Source organism: Polyodon spathula, chromosome 2 (assembly GCF_017654505.1).
Source record: "Polyodon spathula isolate WHYD16114869_AA chromosome 2, ASM1765450v1, whole genome shotgun sequence".
Lineage (NCBI taxonomy): Eukaryota > Metazoa > Chordata > Actinopteri > Acipenseriformes > Polyodontidae > Polyodon > Polyodon spathula.
In genome coordinates, this window is record NC_054535.1 from 32513481 (window position 1) to 32526934 (window position 13454).

The 13454-nt window shown below is 34.6% G+C and overlaps 1 protein-coding gene across 2 annotated transcripts in view; it reads right to left on the bottom strand.

The window, feature by feature from the left end:
* Nucleotides 1-13454, bottom strand: part of LOC121295399 (testican-3-like) — a 76249-nt gene that overhangs the window by 45686 nt on the left and 17109 nt on the right. The window contains exons 3-5 of one of the 2 annotated variants that reach the window (XM_041219966.1): nt 3272-3280; nt 3115-3154; nt 332-446 (exon numbers count right to left, since the gene is read on the bottom strand). In XM_041219966.1, the coding sequence (XP_041075900.1) occupies nt 332-446; nt 3115-3154; nt 3272-3280 (164 nt within the window). The remainder of the gene's footprint in view (nt 1-331; nt 447-3114; nt 3155-3271; nt 3281-13454) is intronic. The other variant, XM_041219974.1, reaches the window with a different exon arrangement.

The following is a 13454-nucleotide window of genomic DNA, read 5'->3' on the forward strand; positions in this document are numbered from 1 at the left end:
TACTCACATTTATTGAAAGGCAACTGCAAGAATAAAGCCTTTAACACTGGACATCAGATTATACCAAAACACTTTTTCGTGACTGTAACTGTTTGTATCAAAATGAAAGCTCACTAAACTACTGTGTTTGGTGTTAACATCTGTTTACATTTGAAAATAAATGTGTACATTCTAACAATCAATTCTCAAAGTCCAAGCATATGGTGCTATTCACTGAAATAACAAATAGTGCTTCACAGATGTTTTTGACAAACAAGCAGTAGAGTTTTAATATTGGATCAAGTCAGTTAGTTACTATAATAAATGAAATTGTATGAAAACAATTTTTTACCTTTCTGTCATCCTTCTTTCACTAATACAACTTGCTTTCTGGTAGTCATGGGCAACACACACCTTGTGACGGCTACATTTGACTTTTAGACAGGGATCTTTGGCAGGGTCCAAACCTAGAAATTATTTAAGAAGCGGGAAAAAAAAGAAAGTTAACCAACAGTTTTCATAATCATAAAAGTGATTCCTATTAAAGTTGCTGGTAACCCTATCAACTACAACATATCCCAAATTGCATCAAAATGTAACCCCTTGTTTTCCAGCTGGAGCTGCAAAACTGCCATATTGCCTTATAATGTTCTTGTTTTTTTTTTTAACGCAAAAAAAGCAGTATTATATATTAAAATAAAGTTTGACACTGCTAGTCGTCCCTTCTTATATATATCAGTAAAATATCTGCATACATTTCCCAATCAATTTTCAAAAATCAAGAACATACAATCAAGATTGTTTGTAAACATTTCAAAGTCAATTTCACTCTCAGTACTGGACCTGAAATAAGCAAGAAGCAGCACAGCTTGAAGAGAATCCTCTCTGCTACTCTACTGATGTTTAATTTATTGTGAGTATTTCTCACTAACTTTGCATTGCAACCAATTATTATTAATACATTAAAAGGGTGTATATCTATTTTTCATTATTTATTTATTTAATTTCAATTAATTTCAAATTAATGTTATTTATTATCTTGCAGAAGGCTGCTTACAGTAGGACAGTAGTAGGAGCAGGGCACAACTACAAAAACAAAAATCTTCTACTTCAGATTTAGAAAGGTAGTGTTATATTAATTATAAAAGGGTGATGTACTACAATTGAATTTGTATTTAGTTATATTTACACTGAATGTAGATGTGATAAATACAAACCAAAACGTCTGAACACAAAGGGGAGAAGTTTGAAAAAGTCTGTGACACTTTAACACCAGAAACTTCAAGGCGTTCACTTACATCATTGAACCAAATTTACAACCCTATTCAATATTCACCTGATTATTAATCTGATTAATATTTAAGTGTCTTCCCCATAAACCCAAGTGAGAACTCAACTTTTTCTCACACATTCTGAACAGGTGTGTTTGGGAAACACTAATCTTCATGCCTGAAAGGTGCGTATGTGTTCTCCCAGCAGTGTGTTGTAAACTTCCATGACAATACATGGCTACTGTTGACCTCAAGTAGACTCAACAGGCCTTGGTTACTACCTTACCTGAGATAACATTTGTCCAAATTTAGTACTAATTAGGCTATGTGAAATCAGACTGGAGGAATTTCTATATGTCACTTGTTTAAAAAGTTTAGGCTGTTAAAACTGATTTTGGCAGCTTTTTACTTTTACTACTAAAAATAATATAGATATCTGTTCTTAATAAACCCCAAATAGTTTATAGAAATTTAATTTCAATACATTTCAAGCCTGAGACAAATAAATCATGTTACATTAATACAATACAACCCTGGTAGACTTGTCTCTGTGTGTCTTCAAGGGGAATTATATTTCTCATATAACACCTTGCAGTAACAATAGTAATTTAGATAATGTATTTTAAACTTGTTTGTCTATCAAGAAAAATATTAAAAAACATACAAACATGTTTTCAAAAAAATATTAGTTACAGAATGAATGTTCATTGATGTGGAAGGATGCTTGTTCAGTAAAAAATGTGTGCACTACATTTGTGGCATATTATTTCATTCCACCCTGCATGCATGTGAACTACCATTTATTGTAAACTGTTACTAGACATGTTTATAGAAGGAACTTAAATTGACTATAGCATAAAAAGGCTTTACAGAGAAAGTAGAGAATGCCAATAAAATTCCAGCAGAGGCATTCAATCCTATTTTCTTTTTCAATGGGCAGTGTTGTGTGATGCACTGCCATTACAGCTATTACTCGCTTGGTCAGCATTTCTGTATAATTGGTGTTCTGCTACAGCTGATCTAGTTGCTGGCTGCTGATGATGGCCACGTTAGTTAAGACTGTAGCAGGCAGCGTTGTGTGGTGCACTGTCGTCACAGATCCCACTAAGGTATTGTAATACAATAAAACATAATACAAGCAATAGAATCAACTGCAGAAGTCTGAAAGGGAATACTGCACTGAATTACATTTGAACATTACATTAAAAAGCAATGAAATCTGAAGTCTTCTTCATTTGCACTTCACAAAGCTATCACTTGCAACTAACATTCTTTAAAAAGCTGTCTGCAGTGTAAGATTCTTTGTGACTAAAAAAAAAAAAAAGTTTAAGACAGTATCAGAGCAGATTGTGAACACTGTATTAAATCACCGCTAAAGAGAAACTGAAAAGTTGGCAGGTTTGTAATCTGGAAAGATCCCTGAAGGTTAGCAGGTAAAGTACAAACTCAGTGTCAGTGAAGTGGAGAAGATTATATTTTTTTTTTTTCGAGAGGAGCACCAAACATAGAATGATTAGGTTTTAAGATGAAGTCTTGGATGAGACTCAAATCAAGCACAAATAAACTGCAATTAAAATGCAGAAAGGTTACTGCAGTTTCAGGGGTCAATCCATTCGTACTTATATTCCGCAATTATAATTTTGAATAATACTGTATTTATTATTATTTTTTATCTATATATTTTTTAATCTCATAAAATGTTGTCTTGCTGTAACTCTTAATGTGATGGGTGGGGATAGCAAGAACAGTCAATACAAATAGTCATCTGTCAGTTATGTTATTTTGAACATGTAAATGCATGTGCATTCATGACATTTATGTTAAGAAACTGAGAAATTATCTAGTATTGAAATTATTGTCTTACCTTGATCAAAAGGTTTTCCAGGGTTCCACGTTCCAGGCTCCTGAGGGGAAAAAAATAAATAAATAAATAAATAAAAGCACATTATGAGAGAAAGTCACTTCAATAATAATAATTAGTAAACACAATAAAACAGAAACATGATTCAAATTATACAAACCTCAACTTCCTACACAGGGAGCAGCATTAACAAGAAAATAAAAACAATGTAAATAAATAAGAGAAGTAATAACATGTTTTACAATTTAAAATAGAGACATTTAAAATGTATTTTGGCAGGATATATTCTTGTGAACAAAACATAATGCATGGTCCAACATTTCCACATTATAATACCATCAGAAATATGTTTAAGTTATGAAATACTGTAGGAAGCAAAGCAACATTAATCATGTCAAATAGGTATGTAACAATCCTATTGGATTAACAGTTGATGACATTCAAATTTCCATACTGCATTAGTCAAAATTAAGTTAAAATTTTATTGTTTTAATGTTATATTGATACAAGCTTCATATATGCCTTATATAAAAACACTAAAACTATTACCATATAGTTTACAGCACACAATTATGCCTTAATTAAAATGTTCTAACCCAAATGTTATATACATATACATATCAAATGTAAATGTATTGTTTTTTCTGGACTGAAAGTTTCCATATTTCCCCAGATAATCTGTTCGTTACTGTGCTAATTTCTGAAATGACCAAAATAGTTCAACAAAGTGTATTGCTGTAAGCTGGTTGTGAGTGTGTTTAATAATTGGTAGGAAACACTATGCTTGTTTTTTTTTCAAATTTCATATGCTTGATTTGTCTCAAATTAGTAAACATTAGAGCTAAGCAAGTATCTAGAGAACTGCTTATTCAACTGTGTTCGAATCAGCTAATTACCTTCTTTAGCACAAATTATTGAAGAGTATCATTTTACGGATAATATTAAGGTCTGTCCGTCTACAAGGCACACTACGTTTTTACATATATCTAGATGAGCGCTCATTTAACTGTGAATAAACCTGGTTTATTGATCAGCATAACATGAGGGTATATGAAGGCATTTGTCCTTCTGTAACTGTATGGGATGTAAATCATGGTAATCTACTTTCTCATGTTACCAATATCTCTAACTTAGAGCCAAAGGCAAGGATGGATGTTACTGACATGTTTATATAGTATCCAATACATACATTTGCATGTTTCTTGTAGTTTTAAATAAAAGCCCAATGAAAAACTAAATAGAAAATTGGCAAATAACCATGTTTCCAATGCCAAACACAAATACTCAAATTAAACAGTAACTGAAGAAAAAATATATAACTATTAAGTTGTTAGGCTATAATTAGGGCTTCTGATCTTTGTTTTTAACCAATACAAACCGTTAAAACACCCCTGATACAATTTATTTTTATTAATCAGTGCACATCCAATAAACACTAGCAATGGTTACTCAGTTCCTTGCCTTGACCTCTTTTCAGTCAAATAAATAAATAAAATACAACAACCTGCAAAAACAAACAATGGCAGTCCTTCCTGACTTGAATCTCGCATTGATTCGTTCTGAATACTTCAAACCCACTCCAACTACTGATCGACAGCAAATTCTTACATTTTTACTGGAGGATTGTAAAACGCGTGTAAGATTCAATTACTACAGCAGAAGATTGTTCTTTCTTGTGAGATTTAAAGCTATTACAGTTCCATAGAGAGTATTTACATGCTCGTGGAATTTAAAAGACAATGAAAAATTGTGGCGAAATGGAAAAAAATATATAAAAAATAATCTAAACACACAGAAGCCCCAGAAGGATATGTCCAAGAACATAAGGGTTTAGTTGTGGAAGACAGCAAAGCAAAGAAGGTACATGAAGTATGAAAGCACTGTCGAGTTCATACATAGTGTGACAGAAAAAAAAAAAAAGCTCAAGAATTTTGGAGAGTAACCAAAAACAATAATTTCATACTGCATATAAAAAGCAAAAGCCACGAAAAAATATGATTTACGTAAGTCAAAAATAGCTAAAAAGTAAGCACAGAAAAATGTAATTAATAAAAAATAATTAATTAATAAAAACCGAAAAACAGAAGCCCTAGCTATAATAAATAATGTAAGACTGTTATCCTTATTTTCAGAAAACATTAAAGGGCTGCAGAAAAACACACTGACTTTTGTAACTTTATCATTATTTATGGTTGCTATCTACTGTGTACTTTACTTTGTAGTCTATTTTAAATATATACACAGTGGCAAGAAGTACATATGATTATGATCATCTACTGAAAAATTACCATTTGGAAAGCTTGATCTATGGTTTAGAACCAATTTCAATCCTCACTTCAAAAAACTTTAATACTATATAATCTGTTTCATTCCTGTCTTCATCTGTTTTTGTTCCCTTGGGGACATGTACAGTATATAAGGTAATCTCGTATGTAACATGTATATATTATATATATTATATATATATATATATATATATATATATATATATATATATATATATATATATATATATATATATGTTTCTGTGAAGGTTTGCACGATTCGAGGTACAGGTATAACTTAAAGTAATTATGTACTGTATTTACAGTATGTGCACATGACTTTACAGGGTTCTTTAAATTGTATCATTATATTCAATAACAGACGTGGTTAATTTAACAAAATGTAACTATGTATTTATTTATTTAAGGTAAATAGTTTTTTTACATGTTCCTGTTAAAACTATGGATCATTTAATACTGATACATTTTCATTTGTAAATTGTTTTCACTGAATATTCAATAGTTTGTTCAGCTTTTAATAGTTTCGCTTCACCCTCTCAAAAGTATTCACTCCCCCCTTGGACTTTTCCACATTTTATTGTGTTGCAACATGGAATCAAAATTAATTTAATTAAGAGTTTTTGCCACTGATCAATACAAAAAAGTCCATAATATTAAAGTGAAAAATAAAATCTACAAATTGTTCTAAATTAATTACAAATACAAAACAGAAAATAATTGATTGCATATGTGTTCACACCCTTGAGTCAATATTTGGTAGAGGCATCTTTGGCAGCAATTACAGCCATTAGTCTATTTGGATAAGTCTCTACCAGCTTTGCACATCTGGACACTGCAATTTTTGCCCATTCTTCTTTGCAAAATTGCACAAGCTCCGTAAAGTTGGATGGAGACTTTTGGTGAACAGCAATTTTCAACTCTTTCCACATATTCTCAATTGGATTGAGGTCCAGGCTTTGACTGGGCCACTCCAGCACATTGACCTTTTTGTTTTTAAGCCACTCCAGTGTGGCTTTGGCTGTATGTTTGGGATCATTGCTCTGCTAGAAGATGAATCTTTTCTCAAATCCCAGGTCTCTTGCAGACTTCAGCAGGTTTTCCTCCAGGATTTCTCTGTACTTTGCTGCATCCATTTTGCCCACTATCTTCACAAGCTTTCCAGGCCCTGACGCAAAGAAGCATCTCCATAGCATGATGCTGCCACCACCATGCTTCACGGCAGTCATGGTGTTCTCAGGATGATGTGCGGTGTTAGGCTTGCGCCAAACATAGTGCTTAACGTTGAGGCCAAAAAGCTCTATTTTGGTCTCATCAGACTACAGAATCTTCTTCTACTTGGTCTCAGTCTCCCACATGCCTTCTGGCAAACTCTAGCCGAGATTTAATGCAAGTTTTTTTCAATAATGGCTTTCTTTTTGCAACTCTCCCATAAAGGCCAGTTTTGTGAAGCACCCAAGCTATTGCTGCCATGTGCATAGTGTCTCCCAGCTCAGCTGTGGAAAACTGTAACTCCTTCAGAGTTGATAGGCATCTTGGTGGCCTCCCTGACTAGTGCCCTTCTCGCCCGGATACTCAGTTTTTGAGAACGACCTGTTCTAGACAGATTCACAGTTGTGCCATATTCTCTCCATTTCTTAATAATGGACTTTACTGTGCTCCGGGGGATATTCAATGCCTTGGAAATGTTCTTATATCCTACCCCTGATGGTTCTTTTGAAGAACCTTATTCCGGATTTGCTTTGAATGTTCCCTTGTCTTCATGATGTAGTTACTGTTAGAAAATGTACTAACCAACTGTGGGACCTCCCAGAGACAGGTGTATTTAACCTGAAATCATGTGAAACACTTTAATTGCACACAGTTGGACTCCATTCAACAAATTATGTGACTTCTAAAGACAATTGGTTGCACCAGAGCTTATTTAGGTGTGTCACAGCAAAGGGGGTGAATACTTATGCAATAAATTATTTTCTGTTTTATATTTGTAACAATTTGTAGATTTTATTTTTCACTTTGACATTTTGTGTTGATCACTGGCAAAAAAAACCTCCTAATTAAATCCATTTTGATTCCATGTTGTAACACCATAAAATGTGGAAAAGTCCAAGGGGGGGGGGTGAATACTTTTGAGAGCCACAATATATATATATATATATATATTGCATTTCTCAAAAGTAACTTTCTCTGCAAACCAACTGTAATTAACAATAAAGCACAGAATACTGTATGAATGATTAATGTTTTTTTTTTTTCTTTCAAGAACAGTGGTTTGTAATTTTGAATCAGATACTAAATGCAGCACTAGTGATTTCTTAAGCTTCCGTTAGACTTTTATAATGTAATATTGCAGATAGATTTCAAGTAGATTTATCTGTCAACATTATCTATCAACTTTTCTAAATTGTTCTTTCTCTTTGATTCAGCAGTGATTATGCATGTGCAAGTGCTTTGTGAATGTGCTGCTGTGAGAGTGCAAGACTGTTTGTTGTATCACTTCAATTTGGCGACATGCTGTTTATTTTAAATGAATAAAAATGACTGCGGTTATACAAGTATTAATAATACTTTGCTTTACAAATGCTGCAATATTTTATTAAATGATTTAAGGCATTTTAGAAGCAGAGCCATGAGAGGCTCCGATCTGCAGCACTATACTCTTGTGAGTTTTGGGGGCTTGAATACAGTACATTTACTGACAGTTAACAAGAGCCTATTAGGTGGGAGTTAGGAGGTCAGGGAGTACTGTACCAGCGAATCAGAAGTGCGTATTGGTTGCTATGGGGCGGGACAAGAACAGGAGAGAGAACTGTAGTTAAGTGTGATGCAGTTGTTTTTCTTAATGAAAAAAACTGAAGAAGATATCTTTGGCCATCTTTCGGACAGCGCTTAGCGTCACCGGCAAAGCTCTAAGTTCCTCTGAGTTTAAGTTTTTACCATCCAAACTGGGGACTAGGTAAACAGACAGCCCTTGTTTTATCCCATGCTGTGTTGGCACTGAACGCTGCTGGGAAAAAAGAAAAAGGATGTGAAGGACTGCTGTGCTGTAAGTAGTTAATCTTGGGTTGTCTGTCGGGACTGTACCATAAAATACAATTTGCTTACTCAGGTGTGTGTACATTAGTTTGTATTACATAGTGGATAGAGGCTGCAGTCTCTTCATGGGAGTCACATGCACATAGCCAGAGTTGCGCGTTTCTTTATTTTTTTTTTGAAGGTAGAAAATAAAGAAACAAAGTTTTTTTTTTTTTAAGTGCAGCGATTATTCGAGGGAGGCGTCTAGTAAAAAGCTCAAATCTGAGTGAGGCATTAATTTGAGGGCAGCATTAATTCAAGGGCGACATTAATTTGAAGTAATACATTATATATTGACATACTACCAGCCAGGGAACAATGTTATTATTATTATTATTATTATTATTATTATTATTATTATTATTATTATTATTATTATTATTATTACAATACCCACGATCAACATTGGCTGCATAAAGCACACAATACAGCAGTGTATCAAGCATGAAGCGTTAGGTCTCGATCATCAGCAAAGCTAAAAGTCTGAAGTCTCCATAATCCTGAAAATGTCAAGTTGCAAGTGATAAATCAGTGAGATAATTAATCAATTTCCAGCATCAGATTTCAGTTTGGCCACAAAGCGATATGAAACTATGCGCTTAATATCATCTGCTTGTCAGCAGTAATATATCAGCAGTCTTGTTTTTATTGTACTCTAGGTTTTCATACACATCTTTAGGGCCCTGCTCTGTTACACAAGAGAGCTCTAACATCCCCAAGAATATATATCTAGTAAACCCTGTAAATAAACTCAGAGATATTTCATGTACAAACAACCTCCCCTGTGAACCCCACACAATAGCAATCCTACAAGCAAAACCATCCGTACAGAATAAGAGCTATTTGTACTGTAACATTAAAAGTAGATCACAATGACCTACATTCACTGTGTGCACATGTAATACAAGTTTGACAGGCAGACATATGCCTCCATATACCCCCAGATTAAGCAATACATTTAAAAACACACATGTAACAAGATTCACACTTTTCATCATCCATCCATTACACTTGTTTAAATTGTAAGGCTGGATGCTGTTACTGTATTGACTCAGTTGCCTTTGTCTCACAAAATCAATAAAGCAAAGAGAAGCTGGTCCCTGTCCTTCGAACATACGAAACAATGCAGCCTCTCAAAATGAACAATAAGTATGCTACTGTGCAGATTAATGAAACAATTTTATTTCTATTGCAAACTTTTATTACTATTAATGCAGTATGAATATACCAGCTATGTTTATGAACAACCAGCGTAGTATTTGTAGTAGTCAGCAATAAACCGATACAGGCATGTCATTTGACATAGCAATTAATTTCAGACAATTTTATACAGTTTTGTCAGCTGCATTTCTCTATTTTATTTAAATTGAATGTGTTATCAAAAGAACACATCGGCCTACATAAACACATTATAGTGTAGCTGAAGAGTTCTTTAGAAGAGGTTCAATCTGAAGTATTTTGTGTCATGTTTGTGAAATATGTATGTCTGCCGCACTTAACTATGTATCAGTATTGCTTTCTATTTTGGATTCGTTGGACATCTGAACACAGCCCTACAGATCAGGGATTCGGAACAGAAGGGGAACTGGAATGATAAAAGAAAAAAAAAACTTTTTTCATGGAACAGAAACAAAAAACTAAATTAAATTATTTATTACGTTCTGGAAAGAAAACGATATTCAAGATTTCGTTTGTCAGTTAATGTTTTTTTCATTCTCTTTCAGACTGTTCTCTCTGTCTATTTCCATTGTTTTCAAACATACAACCATTTGAAAAAAGCGCTCTTCACATGGTCTTACACCTCAGTGGTCAACGGCAAAGCATTACATCACAGCCAGCTAATGAAAGTGAACAGTACATTTAGCTTGCTTTTTTGGAGGAGCCAGCAGCAAATCAAATAGCACTATATTTAATTTGCCTTCAGTTCAGGTGGAGATGTGGAAGGAACACCCATGTTTCTTTGACATAAGTGACATTTCCTATCATGATCGCTCATTGAAGGAACAAAGATGGAGGGAAATTGCTTTGGAAACTTCAGGTAACTGGTAAGTAAATCATAACTTGTTAACGTCGAAGTAGATACTGTGTGTGGTAGTGTGTGCTCTCATGGCTATCAATTTCTAGTCACTTGTATTCGATATTGAAGCAAGGACCAGGGGTCACAAATGGAGATTAGAGAAAGAGGCATTCAGAACAGAAAATAGGAGGCACTTTTTTACACAGAGAATCGTGAGGGTCTGGAATCAACTCCCCAGTAATGTTGTTGAAGCTGACACCCTGGGATCCTTCAAGAAGCTGTTTGATGAGATTCTGGGATCAATAAGCTACTAGCAACCAAACGAGCAAGATGGGCCAAATGGCCTCCTCTCGTTTTTAAACTTTCTTATGTTCTTAGGGCTAGTCTCCAACCAAAACCATCAAAGACACATCTCTGGGGCAACAGTTTAATTATGCCTCATGCTAAAGACACACACAAAGTCACTTCCACAACAGTCCACATCTGCCTGAATCAGATCTCCCTTGTTTAAAAGAGGACCTGTTTAATGTAACCATAATGTGTTCACTTCAAATCTGGCAAGTACCATTTAAGTGTTCTCTTCCCAGACACTACTGGCCAAGAGTAAATTAAATACCTGTATACTGTATCGATAAACATGCGCTTATATGTGGTGTATAGCTGTGAAGAAAACACAGTGATATACAACAGTTAATGTAACCTAGCTATTTCCATGCCATATATTAGGCAGATGTCCTTGTTTTAGCAAGATAATAATAAAAATTATGCTAGTAAAGTATGTATTGAGCCAAACTGAACCTGTTGTACTCGCAAGGAAAAAACTCACTGTTGCATTTTTTTCATGTTTTACTGTAGTCACTTTTATAAATCATTATTGCTGGAGATTCTGTATCAATAAGCTACAAACAACCAAATGAGCAAGATGGGCCGAATGGTCTCCTCTCGTTTTTAAACTTTCTTATATTCTTCTTATATAGTACTTCTGTTGCAGATGAATGCGATACATCAGGCGCAGACAGCTAAAAGCTGTGTAGCTTCACTATTTGATGTATGCTGCATCGTGTCGCAGCCCTTTTGACAGCACAAAGTGGTCACAGCTGTTATTCATATATAATATAATACTTTAAATGCAAACTGTATTCGTGTAATTGGATAAATGTACATTTAAGTAGATGTGCTGGGTCTGAACCTCTATACAAGAGGATTAAAAGAAATCAAAAGAGACGTTGTTGCTCCGTACTCTCAACCAAAAGAGAACCCAAAAGGGATCATTTCAAACATTATTTAGAGAGATGCGGGTACAGTGAGAGATATTTTAGGTTTTTTAGAATGACAGATGAAAGGTTTGACAAGCTGCTAAGGCTGTACTCTTTTCCAAAAAAGACGTGCGTTGCAAAATTTTAAAATAATTAAAATTATTACTTTTCGTTCAGGTTCAGAGACCCTCGACTCCGACCAGAAGTTATATCTGTCAGAAGTATGTACTGTAAGTTTTGTAATCTAAAGTAACATTTAAACTTGTCAGGAGTCAAAAGCAATAGGGCCCGATCTTCGATCTTCGCGCAATCCCATCGCTAAATTTGTGCCTCGCAAAAAAATATTGCTTTGGCACAAAATGAGAGATATTCCAAAACGGCACAAAGCAGTTGCGAGACATTGGAATATAGCAGTTTTTTGCACAATTCGCAAATCTTGTTTGTGCCTCGCAAAACCATCCGCACATTCACTACCAATATAGCAACTGCACACAACAGCCAAGCGAGAATGCAGAATGATGGACAGTCACCATTAGTAATGGCATTACCCTGACAAGCTCCTATCATTGGTGTCGCCACAGTATGTACCGATGATATGACAACGATGAGACCACGCAATATATCGTGCACACATACATACGGACCATTCAAATACACAAATTGGTTCCACAGCTAGGTGACGAGTTTTCAAATTAATGAACTGATAACGCCACTGTTTTATTGAATGCAGACAGTATTGTATCACAAGGAAATACTATATAGGTTTCTTTAAAGGCCAGCTGATCTGACATAGCTGTATGTTTCTGAAGTACAATTTTTTTTAAAAAGGCTTTGGATACTGTCTGTTTTTTTTTTCTACATTTTTTTTTTTAATAAGTCGGGCCGTGACAAACTCTACTGTGGTAACGCAGTCTCTGATTTGTAAATGTAACGAGTTCATTCAACTACAAAGTAAACATCAATCAAGCATTTTTATATACACAATACATAGAAATGTGTTATGTTATTCATTGTACTCACCCATTTGAACATCACGATTAAGCCCTGTTTGTAAGGTTTTGAGTGTCGCCGGATTGCTTTTTTTTCATTGACATTTTTTTTTCTTTAAGAATACTAATTAATTCTAAATATGTCCCTAAAATGTTAATTGTAGCCTACTATGATTTCTCAATAAATGAACAGTCTCTGTACAATTAGCAACATTGACATTCAATAGATTGGACAGCTGCATACGGCCAGAAATTACAGTTAACAGAACTGTTTGTCCCGCCTCAGCTAACTTATGAATGGACTGCTGCAGAGAAAATACAGGTCTTTGATTGGTTGATCGTATCACCGGTCTGGCTTTAGGAAAACGTAAGCATGCCTTTCACAGTGCCCTGATGGTGATTGGCTCTCCGAAGTGCTGCTGCTCAACCTTCCCCTCTTAATATGCAGCAATCTATGGAATAGCCAAATAAAGCACCAGGCCACAAGATGGGTGTATGACATATTGATGCAATTAATTTACAGATGTGTGACAACACACAGCAAAGACAGACAGGTCCCCCCCTCCCCTCTTCATCCTTCTCTCAATCTTCATTTCTATAGAACAAGAACACATATAACTGTATATGCAAACACACTACCGCTGTCCATCATATCAATACAATACTCATAGATACATAAATACATAACTGATCTGCCCATTCTCTACTAGTATTTATGACCACT